This window comes from Hemitrygon akajei, chromosome 23 (assembly GCF_048418815.1).
Source record: "Hemitrygon akajei chromosome 23, sHemAka1.3, whole genome shotgun sequence".
In the NCBI taxonomy this organism is placed as follows: domain Eukaryota; kingdom Metazoa; phylum Chordata; class Chondrichthyes; order Myliobatiformes; family Dasyatidae; genus Hemitrygon; species Hemitrygon akajei.
This window is the reverse complement of record NC_133146.1, coordinates 14,678,695-14,693,670: the sequence shown is the minus strand read 5'-3', so window position 1 is coordinate 14,693,670 and position 14,976 is coordinate 14,678,695. Positions and strand designations below refer to the sequence as shown.

At 42.1% G+C, this 14,976-nt stretch overlaps 1 protein-coding gene across 2 annotated transcripts in view; it reads right to left on the bottom strand.

Moving 5' to 3' along the window:
- Nucleotides 1-23: 23 nt before the first annotated feature.
- Nucleotides 24-14,976, bottom strand: part of exosc1 (exosome component 1) — a 28,473-nt gene continuing 13,520 nt past the window's right edge. For both annotated transcript variants that reach the window (XM_073026999.1, XM_073027002.1), the window contains exons 4-9: nucleotides 14,725-14,799; nucleotides 11,096-11,184; nucleotides 8,643-8,676; nucleotides 7,939-7,989; nucleotides 5,111-5,195; nucleotides 24-4,447 (exon numbers count right to left, since the gene is read on the bottom strand). In XM_073026999.1, the coding sequence (XP_072883100.1) occupies nucleotides 4,341-4,447; nucleotides 5,111-5,195; nucleotides 7,939-7,989; nucleotides 8,643-8,676; nucleotides 11,096-11,184; nucleotides 14,725-14,799 (441 nt within the window). In that variant the 3' untranslated portion in view covers nucleotides 24-4,340. The remainder of the gene's footprint in view (nucleotides 4,448-5,110; nucleotides 5,196-7,938; nucleotides 7,990-8,642; nucleotides 8,677-11,095; nucleotides 11,185-14,724; nucleotides 14,800-14,976) is intronic.

The window sequence follows — 14,976 nt, the reverse complement described above, 5'->3', positions numbered from 1 at the left end:
GGAAAACAGCCTCCCCTCCATGGTCTGTCTACACATCAAGTCAGTTTTATTGTCATTTCAACCATAACTGCTGGTACAGTACATAGTAAAAATGAGACAACATTTTTTCAGGACCATGGTGTTACATGACACAGTACAAAAACTAGACTGAAATACACAAAAAAAAACCACAGAAAAAAAACTGCACTAGACTACAGACCTAACCAGGACTGCATAAGGTGCACAAACAGTGCAGGCATTACAATAATAAACAGGACAATAGGGCAGTAAGGTGTCAGTCCAGGCTCTGGGTATTGAGGAGTCTGATAGTTTGGGGAAAGAAACTGTTATAGTCTGGTCGTGACAGCTTACTTCGGTGCCTTTTCCCAGATGGCAGGAGGGAGAAGAGTTTGTATGAGGGGTGCGTGGGGTCCTTCATAATGCTGTTTGCTTTGCGGATGCAGCGTGTAGTGTAAATGTCCGTGATGGCGGGAAGAGAGACCCCGATGATCTTCTCAGCTGACCTCACTATCCGCTGCAGGGTCTTGCAATCCGAGATAGTGCAATTTCCGAACCAGGCAGTGATGCAGCTGCTCAGGATGCTCTCAGTACAACCCCTGTAGAATGTGATGAGGATGGAATTCAACAGGAAAAAAAAGGGACATTTTATTTTTTCATTTTATGTTGGGATACAGCATGGTAAAAAGCCTTTTTGGCTCAACGAGCCTGTGCCACCCGATTACACCCATGTCACTAATGAAACTCTTTTCTCATGGCTGCCATTAGGTAGAAGGTACAGGGGCCTCAGGACACATAGCACCGGGTTCAGGAACAGTTATCACCCCTCAACCATCAGGAAGGAGGCACAGGATCCTCAGGTCCCACACCACCAGGTTCAGGAACAGTTATCACCCCTCAACCATCAGGCTCCTGAACCAGTGGGGATAACTTCACCCGCCCCATCATTGAAATGTTCCCACAACCAATGGACTCACTTTCAAGGGCTCTTCATCTCATGTTCTCGATATTTATTGCTTATTCATTTATTATTATTGTTATTTCTTTCATTTTCGTTTCTGCAGAGTTTGATGTCTTCTGCACTCTGGTTGAACGCCCACATTGGGCAGTCTTTCACTGATTCTGTTATAGATTTAATGAGTATGCCCACAATCTCAGGTGTGTATATGGTGATATATATAGACACTTAGATAATAAAATTGGGTGATGAGAATGGGGGGTGGGAGATGGACTTTCCTCAGACTTCGCAGAAAGTAGAGATGCTGCTGGGCTTTCTTTGCTATGGAGCTGGTGTTGAGGGACCAGGTGAGATTCTCTGCCAGGTGAACACCAAGAAATTTTGTGCTCTTAACGATCTCTACCAAGGAGCCGTCGATGTTCAGCAGGGAGTGGTCGCTCCATGCCCTCCTGAAGTCAACAACCATCTCTTTTGTTTTGTTCACGTTCAGAGACAGGTTGTTGGCTCTGCACCAGTCCGTTAACTGCTGCACCTTCTCTCTGTAAGCTGACTCATCGTTCTTGCTGATGAGACCCACCACAATCGTGTCATCGGCGAACTTGATGATGTGATTCGAGCTGTGTGTTGCAGCACAGTCGTGGGTCAGCAGAGTGAACAGCAGTGGACTGAGTACGCAGTCCTGGGGTCCCCGTGCTCAGTGTGATCATGTTGGAGATGCTGCTCCCAATCTGGACTGACTGAGGTCTGCCAGTCAGGAAGTCTAGGATCCAGTTGCAGAGGAAGGTGTTCAGGCCCAGTACGCTCAGCTTTCCAATCAGTTTGAAGACTTCTTTGGCACGGGGATGATGGTGTGGCCTTGAAGCACGTTGGAACTGTGGCGTTGCTCAGGGAGATGTTGAAGATGTCAGTGAGAACATCTGCACATCCTCTGAGCACTCTACCAGGAATGTGTCTGGTCCAGCAGCCTTCCATGGGTTGACCCTGCACAGGGTTCTTCTCACATCAGCCACAGTGAGACACAGCACCTGGTCATTTGTAGGAGGGGTGGACTTCCTCGCCACCACGTCATTTTCCCGCCTCAAAACGGGTGTAGGAGTTATTCAGCGCATCTGGGAGGAAGGCATCACCCGCACAGTCAGGTGATGTTGTCCTGTAATTGGTGATGTCCTGGATGCCCTTCCACATGGGCTGCGTGTTGCCAATGTCCTGGAAGTGGCTATGGATTTGCTGGGCATGTGCACACTTTGCCCCTCTGATGGCTTGGGACAGTTTGGTGCTTGCTGTTGTTAGGGCTGCTTTGTCACCTGCTCTGAAGGCAGAGTCATGGGTCCTCAGCATCCTGCTGCCTCAGTATAGCTGCCAACTTAAAGACACCACCTATACTAGACATTCTCTTCTCTCCCCTCCCATCAGTCAGAAGATACAGAAGCCTGAAATCACATGCTGGCATTGTCAAGGACAGCTTCTATCCTTCTGTTGTTTTCCTTATATACAATGGAAACCTGACCTCACAAATCTCATTGTGTCCTTGTATTATGTCTTCCTGCACAGCACCTTCTCCGTAACTTTAACTGCACTCAGTTACTGTTTTACATTCTTCTGCCTTAGTGCACTGTTAGAAACATAGAAAACCTATAGCACAATACAGGCCCTTCGGCCCACAAGGCTGTGCCAAACATGTCCTTACCTGAGAAATTACTTGGGGTTACCCATAGCCCTCTATTTTTCTGAGCTATGTTTACCTGTCCAGGAGTCTTTTAAAAGACCCTATCGTATCCACCTCCACCACCGTTGCCGGCAGCCCATTCCACGCACTCACCACTCTCTGCGAAAACAACCACCACCACAACTTAGCCCTGACATCTCCTCTGTACCTACTTCCAAACACCTTAAAACTGTGCCCTTTCGTGTTAACCATTTCAGCCCTGGGAAAAAGCCCCTGAGATTCCACACGATCAATGCCTCTCATCAACTTATCAGGTCACCTCTCATCCTCAGTTGCTCCAAGAAAAAATGCCGAGTTCACTCAACCTATTCTCATAAGGCATGTTCCCCAATCCAAGCAACATCCTTGTAAATCTCCTTTGCATCCTTTCTATGGTTTCCACATCCTTCCTATAGTGAAATGACCGGAACTGAGCACAGTACTCCAAGTGGGGTCTGACCAGGGTCCCATAGCTGCAACATGACCTCTCAGCTCCTAAACTCAATCCCATGATTGATGAAGGAATGCTTTCTTAACCAGAGTCAACCTGTGCAGCAGCTTTAAGTGTCCTATGGACTCGGACCCTAAGATCCCTCTGATTCTCCACACTGCCAAGAGTCTTACCATTAATACTATACTGTCATCATATTTGACCTCCAAAATAAACCACCTTACACACTTATCTGGATTGAACTCCATCTGCAACTTCTCAGCTGTTGTAATGGTTTGATTTGTATGAAGAGTATGCAAGACAAGATGTTCACTGTACCTCAGTACATATGACAAGAAGAAACCCATTTACCAATTTAATGTACTAGGCAACTGAACCTCTCAAATGCACACGATGAATCTGTTAACGGCTTGCTCATTAGAAGCTCTGCTCCCTCATCAAATTCAAAGTAAATTTATTATCAAAGCAAGCATAGGTTACTACCTTGAGATTCATTTTCTTGCATGCACTTACAGGAAAAAGTAAAGAAATACAATTTATGAAAACTAAACAAAGAGTGATAGACAACCAATGTGTAAAAGACAAATATGTGCATACATAAATAAATAATACCAAGAACATGAGTCCTTGAAAGTGAGTTTGTAAGTTATGGAATTTGTGATCATAGAATGCACTGTTGCATATGTATTTTGAATTAGGTTTGAAGGAAAACAGATGAAAAGTTTAAAGCACCCAAACAATTCCCCAGCTTGGTACTGTATTCACAAAATATCCTGAAATGTTTTACAGTCAACAGCAAGGGAGGTAAAGCTTCAGTTCTCAGGTTCATGACAAGCAAATGGCTGACAAAGTATGTGCCTTGGCTGTATTCTCTCTCATTGACACTGACAAAACTTTGCAGCAGATCATGGTACCAAAACATGGTAAGAGGTAGGTAGTGAAAGGTAACTTGCACATGACACATTTGAAAAAGTTAAAGATTTGTCGTAAAGAAAAATATTAATTTATTTAATGTTTAAAAAGTAGAAGATTTGTAACTTTACTGAGTACCCTGAGAAGATGCCATATAGTAGAAGATGGTATGTGTCCTGGCATCATTTTCGAGCTGGGCTAAGTTCTGCAGTCTTACATTGGGCCCCAGGAGTCATCTGTCCTTTGAAGCCGTCTGAATACAAACAGCAGTCATTAGAAAACTCCTCTGCAATAAAGTGTGACGTTGGTGACTGGTCTCAGGTGTGCAGGAATTCTGGCTGCACTCGAGCCACTTTACGGAACTCTTTCCCGTGTGATTTGGGGCACTGCATCTCACACCAGCTGATGGGGACCATCTGTGCACCTAAGGAAAGGAAATACATTATTGTAAAACATGGGAACAGGAATGCAAACTAACTCATTCAATCTCTTTTGTTCCATTTATCGGATTAGAGGCTATTTCATTTTTCCATTCAATCATCCATTATTTTTCATTCACGTGTCTCGTGAAGTCTTGTAAACGTTCCTAGTGTATCTGCCTCTACCATCACCACTGGCAGCACGTTCCATGCATCCACCACACTCTGTGTAATAAAAAACTCTGACATCCCTCTATACTTTCTTTCAATTACCTTATAATTATCCCCCTTGGTCTTAGCCTTGCCACCTTGAGAAAAAGTCTCCCTGTTTATTCTATCTATGCCTCTCTGTAAGAGGACCACTGTCCTCTTATACAGGAATCTGCTGTCTCTATTCATGTGGGCTGTGTGACTGCAGATCCACGAGCAACATAACAAGCCGCAGTCAGTTGTACCAAATTAAGGGGGCAGCTCATCCGCAGAGCGATGAGTCACTGATATACATCTATCAAGTTACCTCTCATCCTCTAAGCACAGTCTAACTGAGCATAATTTTCCGTTCATAATGAGACCAAAGCCCTGCCTGTCAAACCTGGCCTGCAATGACATTTGTAGGGCTTTAGCATTGGAAACAGAGAAGGTAAGAAAGCACCAGGATTTATCCTCACCTGCTTCACTGTGTGCGACGACCACTCCGAGCTCATTTTCTGCTGTCGTCAGCAGGTAGTTGGATTGAGCGTCACCTAGGGAGATCTGGGAGTAGATGTTAAGGAGAAAATGGGAAATTTGACAGTTTAATTATCAGATGATTAACAACTCAAGTTGCAGGGTATAGTAGTGCTTATGGTACTGGACCTACGATCCGGAGACATGTTAATATTCAACTGCACAGAGAAGCTGAAGAATTTAACTCCAATAAAACAATTCTCAAGTAAAAAGCTAGTGTCAGTTATAGGGAGAACTACTGGGACAGCATGGTACCGTAGCATTGTTACAGGGCTGGCAATTGGGCTCAATTCCTGCTGCTGTCTGTAATACATTTTTTTACATTCTCCCCGTTACCATGTGGGTTTCCTCTGGGTGCTACAGTTTCCTCCCATGTTCGATTTGGTAGGGTGTAATGTGGTAGTGCTGGCTCGATGGCCAGAAGGGCCTGTTACCATGCTGTATTTCTAAATTTAACATCTACTGGACTGTTGTAAAAGCCCATCAGGTTTACCACAGTCCTCCTACACAGGAATCTGCTGTCTATTCATGTGTGACTGCAGATCCAAAGCAAATTAACGAGCCGCAATCAGTTGTACCAAGTTAAGGGGGCAGCTCCTCCTCAGAGCGATGAGTCAGTGAGTAACACATTCGCTGATTTCAATCCTTGTGTGAGGGGGAGAGGGGGAATGAAAATGAATACATTTATGGAACTCCTGTCCCTCGTCAGATTCCGTCACAGCTTGTCTCCCACTAATCAATTTAAATGTTGTCAAGACAGAGCAAGTATTTTTTCTTGTGTTAACAACAGGTGAGGTGCTCAGCAGCAGGGCCGTGGCAACAGAGCTGGCCCTTCCCACATGTTGTTGCCTATGCACGGAAGCCGGAACCCAAGCCACATATGTCCTTTCTGACACGGACTAGTGAGTCTCAGTGAATGGTGAGTGGAAATCTGGAGCCGCTGTACGTGGATAAGTTGCGATGATTGTTTTACCTTATTCTATCTCAATGCACTGGGAAATGGTTTGATGAATATGAACAGTATGCTAGACAAGCTTTTCACTGTATCTTGGTACACGTGACAATAATAAATCAAACCAATACCGATCTGTGGATGAAAAGGTACAAGCTGGACTTCTTAAGTCAAAGCCCTGCATCGTGGTATGTGGTCTTGACCTGAAACGTTGATTCACACCTTTTTCATCCACAGATGATGACTGACCTGCTGAGTTGTTTTTTTGTTCTAGATTCCAACTTCTGCAGTCACCTTAGTCTTCATAATTGGCACCATCTTATTTGATGCCTGCCAGTGGGAAAAGCAAGTGACTTAGAGCAAGTGTGCCTGGATAAAGTCACTGAGACAAAAAGGGAACTTTGACTCTGTTTCTGAGTTCAGTGCTGGATGTCTTAGTGCCCAATTCAACATGCTCACTAGTAGGGAATGAAGAACTTCCTGGAACTCTCTAAATGGAGACATTGCACTTGATACAAAACAATACAATCTGTCCCTTTTTAGTTCACAATCACTTTATACATTCAGTGGTCACTTTATAAGGTACATTTGGACACATGTTCATTAATGCAAACATCTCATCAGCCAATCATATGGCAGCAATTCAATGCATAAAACCATGCAGACATGGTCAAGAGTTTCAGTGTTGTTCAGACTAAACATCAGAATGCAGAAGAAATGTGATCCGAGTGATTTTGGGAATGTGGAATAATTTTTGGTGTCATATGGGATGGTTTGATTATCTCAGAAACTGATGATCCGAGATTTTCACATGCACCAGTCTCTAGTGTTTACAGAGAATAGTGCAGAAAACAAAAAAAAGTCCAGTGAGCAGCAGTTCTGTGGTAAAATGTCTTGTTAATGAGAAAGGTCAGAGGAGAATGGCCAGACTGGTTCAAGCTGACAGAAGGGCAACAGTAACTCAAAGTAACCATGTGTTACAACAGTGGTGTCTGGAAGAGCATCTCTGAAAGCACACCACATTGAACTTTGAAGTGGATGGGCGATAGCAGCAGCAGAGTATGAACATATACTGAACATGTACAACCCTTTGTATTGCAAGAACATGGCTGAAGCAAAGCTTGACAACTCTTATTTTCACACTGCAAACCAGAGGAACAGCAAGCTGTTAAGAGCCATTGGTTGAAGAAGAAACATCAGCCAAGTCAGTGGAAAATTAATTTTCATTAAATTTTGCTTTAGGGCAACACAGCACTGTAGAACTGCAGCAAAACTTCAGCTAGTGTGCAAAACACAAAGACAATAGGAAAGGATATTGGAACTTCATGTCCAGTTTCAAAGCAGTCAGAGTATAAAAGTAGGAAAGCCTTTCTATAACTTCAGTGGGACTAGTAAGACCACACTTAAGAGTACTGTAAGCAACTTTGGTTCCCAAACTAAAGAAACAATGTAATTGGAAGCTGTTCACTGGGATGATCTCAGGACTGAAGGGACTGTCCTATGAGAAAAAGATAAAAAAAGATTCCATTGGAGTTTGAAAAATAACAGGCAATCTTATTGAAGTGCAAGATAGTTAAGGGTCCTAACAAGGTAAAATTTGAGGGAGCTTGCTTACCTGGGAGAGTTCAGAACCAGAAGGCATGGTCAAGGAATAGGGAGGTGCCTATTTAAGACTGAAATGGAGAAGATTTTTGTCTCTTAAAGAGTGGAATGTCTTTGGAACCTCTCACTAGAGAGATCTGAGGGAGTCAAAGACCTTGGGTATAGTTAAGGCAGAAAAATAGGGGTTTCTAATCAGATTTAAACTGTAAAGGATACCACTTTTGCTAAAACGATATCGCCAGGCCTGAAACATTTGTAGACCTCGATCTGCAGAAAAGGAGCAGAAAATCTTTCAGTGATCTTACAACAGTAATACATTTAAGATCATCAGGACATCCTATTGTGATTCACATAAGATAAAGTAACTTGCTGATACATAAGCACTTAAAAGATAGAGATTAGCTTTATTGGTCACATGCACATCACAACTTAGAGTGAAAGGTGTAGTTTGCACCAATGACCCGTGCAGTCTGAGGATTGGGCTGCAGACAGCCCAAGAGTATCGCTATGCTTTCGGCATCAACTCACTAACCTTAACCATACGTCTTTAGAATGTGGAATGAAACTACAACATCCCAAGGAAACACACATGATCACAGGGAAAAATACAAACTCCTTAATACCAGTGATAGACACTTGGGAATGCCTTAAGTGAGTAAATGGTAAATGGTGTTTGTTTTGGAAAATATGCCAGATAATTTATTTGCCACAGAATTCACAATAATTAAATGAGATAAATGACAAATAATCTGTTCTCCAGTGATACTGGTTGTTGATAAACATTGTCCAGAACATTCCAAAGACGTACAGTTTAGTAAATTAATTGGACATATGGGTATAATTGGGTTGGGCCAGAAGGGTTTGTTACCATTCTCTCTCTAAAACAAAAACAGATTTAAGAACTGAAGGAAGGTGCATACCTTGTCCTTTTCTGTTGCTCGTATGTCTTCTCGCCTGTGATAAATAACATTAAAAGAGAGATGATAAAGATTAGCTTTATTTGTCACAAGTACATCAAAACATTCAGTAAAACGTTTTGCTTTGTGTCAACAACAAACATCATCCTAGGATTATGCTGAGCAGCTTGCAACTGATGCCACACATCCAGCCAATGACCAAGAAAACATGCCCACAATTTACTAACCCTAACCCACGTCTTTGGAAAGCAGGAGGAAACCGGAGCACCTGGAGGAAACATACACGGTCACAGGCAGAATGTACAAACTCCTTACGTACAGTGGTAGGAATAGAATCCCTGTCAGTGATCGCTGGCACCGTAAAAGCGATTATGCTATTACAACCATGTCAACATATTACAATACCTGACCGAGTCCACATTCCCAGATGTTGCCCTGAATTTGAATTTCTGGTATTTATGTTTTAATGTAATTCTAATAATTCTGCTAAAAGTAAATGTCCAAGATAATGCTGGTGTAAGGGAACTTCCAGGGCCAAATAAAGGTTGCAATGTAGCTGTGACTGAATACTGTACTTAGGGAATGTTGTGAATACTTTTAAATGGACTAAGTGGGTCATCAGCACAGCCCTACAGTTTTGCCTCTGTTCAGTTAGCTTGTTCCCTTCAGGAATCCAGCTCCACACCTGCTAGGTCCTTTGAAACATCTGCCCAAGTCAAGCAAGCACTAGAAAAGGTTTTGCACCCTGGTAGCAATGACCCTGCCTAACCTGACACTAAAAAACTGAGGACTGGAATACAGCAGGTTAGAATCCTACTGAATTTTTATTGATGTACCATAGAAAGCATTCTGTCTGAATGCATAATAGCTCGATATAGCAGTTCCTCTGCAAGTGACCGAAAGAAACTGTAGAGTTGTGGACACAGTTCAGCATGTTAGAGAAACGACCGTCCTCTCCATGGGCTCTGTCTATACTACTTGCTGCCTCAGTAAAGCAGACAGCAGAATCACGACCTCACCCATCCTGGACATTCTCTCTTTTTCCCCTCTTTCACTGGGCATGATATAAAAGCCTGAAAGCACGTAACATCAGGCTCAAGGACAGCTTCCATCCCACTGCTGTCACACTCCTGCATGGACCTATTGCATGATAATATGGAGTCTTGCACTTTACTGTTTACTTGCAATCCACTCTTCCATTGGTTTTTACACTTTATTCTGCAGTTATTATTTTATCTTATTTTAGCTCAATGTACTGTGTAATGATTTTATCTTTGTGAGCAGTATGCAAGACAAGCTCTTTAGAACAGGGCCCTCTGGCCCAACGAGCTGCACTGTCTAACATCCCACCTACTTAACCCTAAAATAACCACAGGATAATTTACAGTGACCAATTAACCTATTAACTGGTATATCTTTGGACAGTTGGGAGGAAACCAGAGCACCCGGAGGAAACCCCAATGCTTACAAGAGGAATGTACAAATTTCTTACAGAGGACGCCAGAATTGAACTCTGAACTGCAACACCCTGAGCTGTAACAGTGTCATGCTAACAGCTATGTTGCCACAGTGCCACTGTATCTTGGTATATACGATCATAAGAAACCAATACCAATCTTTGGATGCAAAAAGTATAAGCTGACTTTTTAAGTCAAGACCCTGCATCAAATCATGATCCTGGTTTGGGGTCCTGACCTGAAACATTGACTCACACCTTTTGCATCTATAGATGCTGACTGACCTGCCGAGTTCTTTTTTTGTCCCAGATGCCATCAACTATTGTCTCTTTGATCTTCATAATCTTACACGATCTAATCTGATGCCTACCAGTGAGGAAAGCAAGTGACCTGGAGCAAGTGCGCCTGGATAAAATTTGACTGACTTCCACCCTCGCCTCGTGGCACCATTGTTTAATTTCTTCACGACATAGTGTGAAGAAATAGGAAGAGATCACAGACTACTGGAAACAAGTGGGTGCTGGAATACATGCAAAACTCTGCAATTATATATCTGCATCTTCCCAGGACCAGAACCGTCTTTCAGACCAAACACAGGCCTTGTGAGGTTGAATGAATGCTGGGGTGGGTGGAGAGCTGTGCATTTGCTACTGAATTACAAGTGCAGTGTCTCGGGGAACTGAGCAGCTAGAATATGAAAGAGATCTAAAGGAGAAATGTGGACAATCAGCAGGCTTAGTGTACAAAGTGTGGAATCAGATATGTGAATAGTCTAAGAGGAAATGTAAAACAAATTTATAGACAAATGATCTCAACCCTACTCGAATAGCCACACACACAGAATTCTAGAGGAACTCAGTAAGTCAGGCAGCATAAACTAAATTTCAGCCGAGACCCTTCCCTTGACTTGCTGAGTACCTTTTTGTGTGTTGCTCAAGATTTCCAGCATCTGCAGAACCTCTTGTTTAATACAACACAGCCAAATGACTCTAACATTACCTGATGGTTCCTTTAAAAGCCCCTTTCAACGGAGTAGATCGTACATATAAAATGTGAACTTTAGCAAATCGTGGGTTAATACTGGTTACCTGACAACAAAAGCAAAAAATATCCATTAGCATTTATAATAGGAATGTTTGGTTAGGTCTTGCAATGGTTTATTGATTATAACAGCAATGCATGAAATACTAAGGTTTATACTTTTCAGAGGGATGTATCCACCCAATTTAAGGAATTTCAACCGTGAAGGGCACAAAGCAAAGTCACCGGTCTCATGTACAAGTAGGAACACTGCACTTTATCATGTTGACACTAAACCAGCCAGACAGGTTTCTTTGTTTTGAGAGACCTCTGAGGTGGTCTGTTTCTTCAATGCTCCAGCAGTGAATGTTGAAAAGTAAAGAGGAACACAGAAGGTCAGGCAGCATCTATGGAGGAAAATGAACAGACGTTGTTTTGGTCTTCATCTATCAAATCCTTGTGCCATTTTAGAAATATCCTTCTTCAGGATATCTCGGCCCGAAATAAATAACTGTTCATTCCCCTCCATAGATGCTGACTGACCTGCTGAGTTCCTCTTGCACTTTGCGTGTTTTGCTCACAAGATTTCTAGTATCTGCACAATCTCTTGTGTTCATAAATGCAGAAGATATGTTGAACAGTAAAATTTGTTTGGTCATTTTTCAAGCACTGGAGAGAATGGAAAGAACAATTCAAATGGACGCCATCAGGGCTACAAGGTTATGCCCAATCAGTAAAAATCAACAGGTCTCCTTTCTCTTTATCCTTTGAATGTTTCTAAAATGGCAGAAGAATTTAATGAATGAAGCACTGTTGTCTATTTGTGAAGAAGAAAGATATGCAATAATCACCAATTAAGTAATTCAGGATGAGTTTAATCACCTGAAGAGCAGCAAAAAGGTGAATCTTACTTCCACAGGGAATAATTGAGGCAAAAGAAACAGTTATGTTTAAAAGGGGGTGAGTGAATCACATTAGGCAGAAAGGTTTACATTGTTATAATTGTACAAGAGGCACAGGAATACACTTGAGTTAAAACACAGACATGGCTCTCATAGCATACTCCTGCAATTCAGTAAAATGTGAAGGATTAGATAGCTAGAAAGATAGGTGCGTGAAAAGAAAGTGTAAGGGGGGGAGGGAGGCAGATGAAATTCAATACTTCTAAAGCAGGACAGCCTTGGGATAAAATTTCATATCTGAGATATATCCAGTGTATGGAAAACTAGCCATCATGTTTAAGATTCTAGATTGCAGATAACACAGGTGGTTCTAAGGCAGCCTCAGTCCAGTTAGTAGCACGTAAATAATAGGCTGGTAATTAATTTCATGCCAGGTAATTTTCTAAGAGATATTAGTCCCAATGGCAATGGCAGAATTCAATCTTCTGGACTCCAGTAGATGGTGGTCACAAAACAATCAATTAGTGACTCATAAAATTCTGACCCAGGGACAACACAGATGCAATGATCTGTCTCCAAGTTAGGACACTGTGCAACTTGAAGAGAAATTAATTCTTGAATGTTAACAAGTTCCACAAGTAATTAGGAAGCAAACAGGAGGTTAGCTTTACTGTAAGAGAATTTGAGTGTGTCTGACAGAAATTAAAAGGGTACTGGGATATTGTAAACTAGCCTGGTTCCTCCCACCTCAAGACAGTATACTTGCAATGGATAGAGTGGATATTGGTTAATTGCAACACACTGGGACCAATACATTTTGGCCCAATTAAGCAGCTGCCCCAATCAACCGAAGTTTCATGGAAATAGTTCAAAAGGTATAAAAAAGACAAACTACTATTTAATTGAGTAATGAATTGGATAATTGAATGAAATACAGCACAAATTAATGATACCGATATTACATAAGTATTATAACACTGTATTAATACTTATCAATGGAGGAATTTGTTCAGTGTACACTGTTGTGTTCTTTTTATTGACTGTAAATATACAAAATCAGTGCAAACACCTAGTGCAGATAATGGACTGCCTTCATACAATGCTTTCAACAATTTCATTTTCATTGTAACATTCAAGGTAACTGTTCATATCCTCAAATTTTCTGTGGCTCCTAACTTGATGAAGGAGTGAAATAATTTCATTTACACTCCCAGCTTTTTCTGGCATCACTAATCCTGAATACTTGAAATCACAGTGAGCAAAACAGTTCTGAATTGTCTTATTACTCATTTCTCACCAATTATCAGAGAAAAGCTCACTGCTTTTTGAACACAAATACATGGAGCTGATGCTTTAAAAACTGTTTGCTGTAATCACAGTGTAGTGTCTAACAGCCACACAAGTTCATTTGACTGATGCTAATTAGAATATGTTAGAAACATAGAAAACCTGCAGCACAATTCAGGCCCTTTGGCCCACAAAACTGTGTCGAACATGTCCCTACCTTAGAAATTACCTAGGGTTACCCACAGCCCTCTATTTTTCTGAGCTCCATGTACCTATCCAGGAGTCTCTTAAAAGACCCTATCGTATCCGCCTGCACCACCATCGCCAGCAGCCCGTTCCACACACTCACCACTCTCTGCGTAAAAAACTTACCCCTGACATCTCCTCTGTACCTACTTCAAAGCAACCTAAAACTGTGCCCTCTCATGCTAGCCATTTCAGCCCTGGGAAAAATGATCCACACGATCAATGCCGAAGGGCCTGTATTGTACTGTAGGTTTTCTATGTCTCTAACATATTCTAATTGGCATCAGATGAATGAACTTGTGTGGCCGTTAGACACTACACCGTTCAGCAAAAATCTCCTGTCCCAACTAAGTAGCGTAGTGTTCCAAATAAACGAAGGGAATCTGGCTATTTTCCCAATTAGTGTTTTTTTTTTAAATAAAGAGTTGTCCCAAGTAAGCAGCTGCCCTGATTGACCGACAGCCCAATTAACTGGAGTCCACTGTACTTCCTAACTTGTCCAATGTGGAGAGATTAAGCAGTGACTTAAACCTTTAAAGTGAGCACATTGAAATGGGATTAGTTGCTTCCACATGGTGTGCTGGATATGAATATTCAGACCTTTCTGACTTTCTCTTGTACAGTCAGTTGATTTAACAGTATTTCATTTACCTAGTCATTTCAAGGTTCAGAATTTTGGTTTTGGACCATTGAACTTGCTCGTTGAAAGGGCTTTCCAACAAACACCTTTCAATGTTTTTCCCTTAGCCCTCCAAATTTTACCTTGTCATGTACCAATCCAATTGCCTTTTGAGATTAGTACTTAATGTGTACCTACCACTCTCGCATTACAACCAAACCACAACAACAAAATCCCAGCCACACGCAGTCTGCTGGAAGAACCCTGTGGGTCAAGCAGCATTGGTATGAGGACAGCAACTGTCAACATTTCAGCTGAACAGCCAGCATCCTTGCCTCCCACGGATGCCGCTCAACATGCAGAGTTCTTCCTGCAGACTGTGTTTTACTCAAGCCTCTTGTACCAACAAAATTCCCATCTCTCCCTCTGTTTACCTCCTTTTCTAACAGCACACACAGCTGATGTGCATACACTGTCACAGCCTCTGTAAAGACAATAATATCAGAATATGGCTGTGTCATAAGCTGCAAAAGGAAGATATGAAACAGTCTTACCTTACACGTTACAACAACACCAACTTCTGGTAGGAGCTGGGGCTCTGAGTCCCGAACCACTGATATAATGGGCACCTACAAATACCAAATTGGAATTAGTGCAGAATTGCATGTAATTATGACAAAGGCTATAGAACTGTATCCAGCTGGCTGAGTCTATATGTGTATCTTATCCTTGCTCCCTCAGATAGGAAAGATGCAGAGCGGGGATTCCCAACCTGGGGTCCATGGACCTCTCAGTTAACGGTAGGA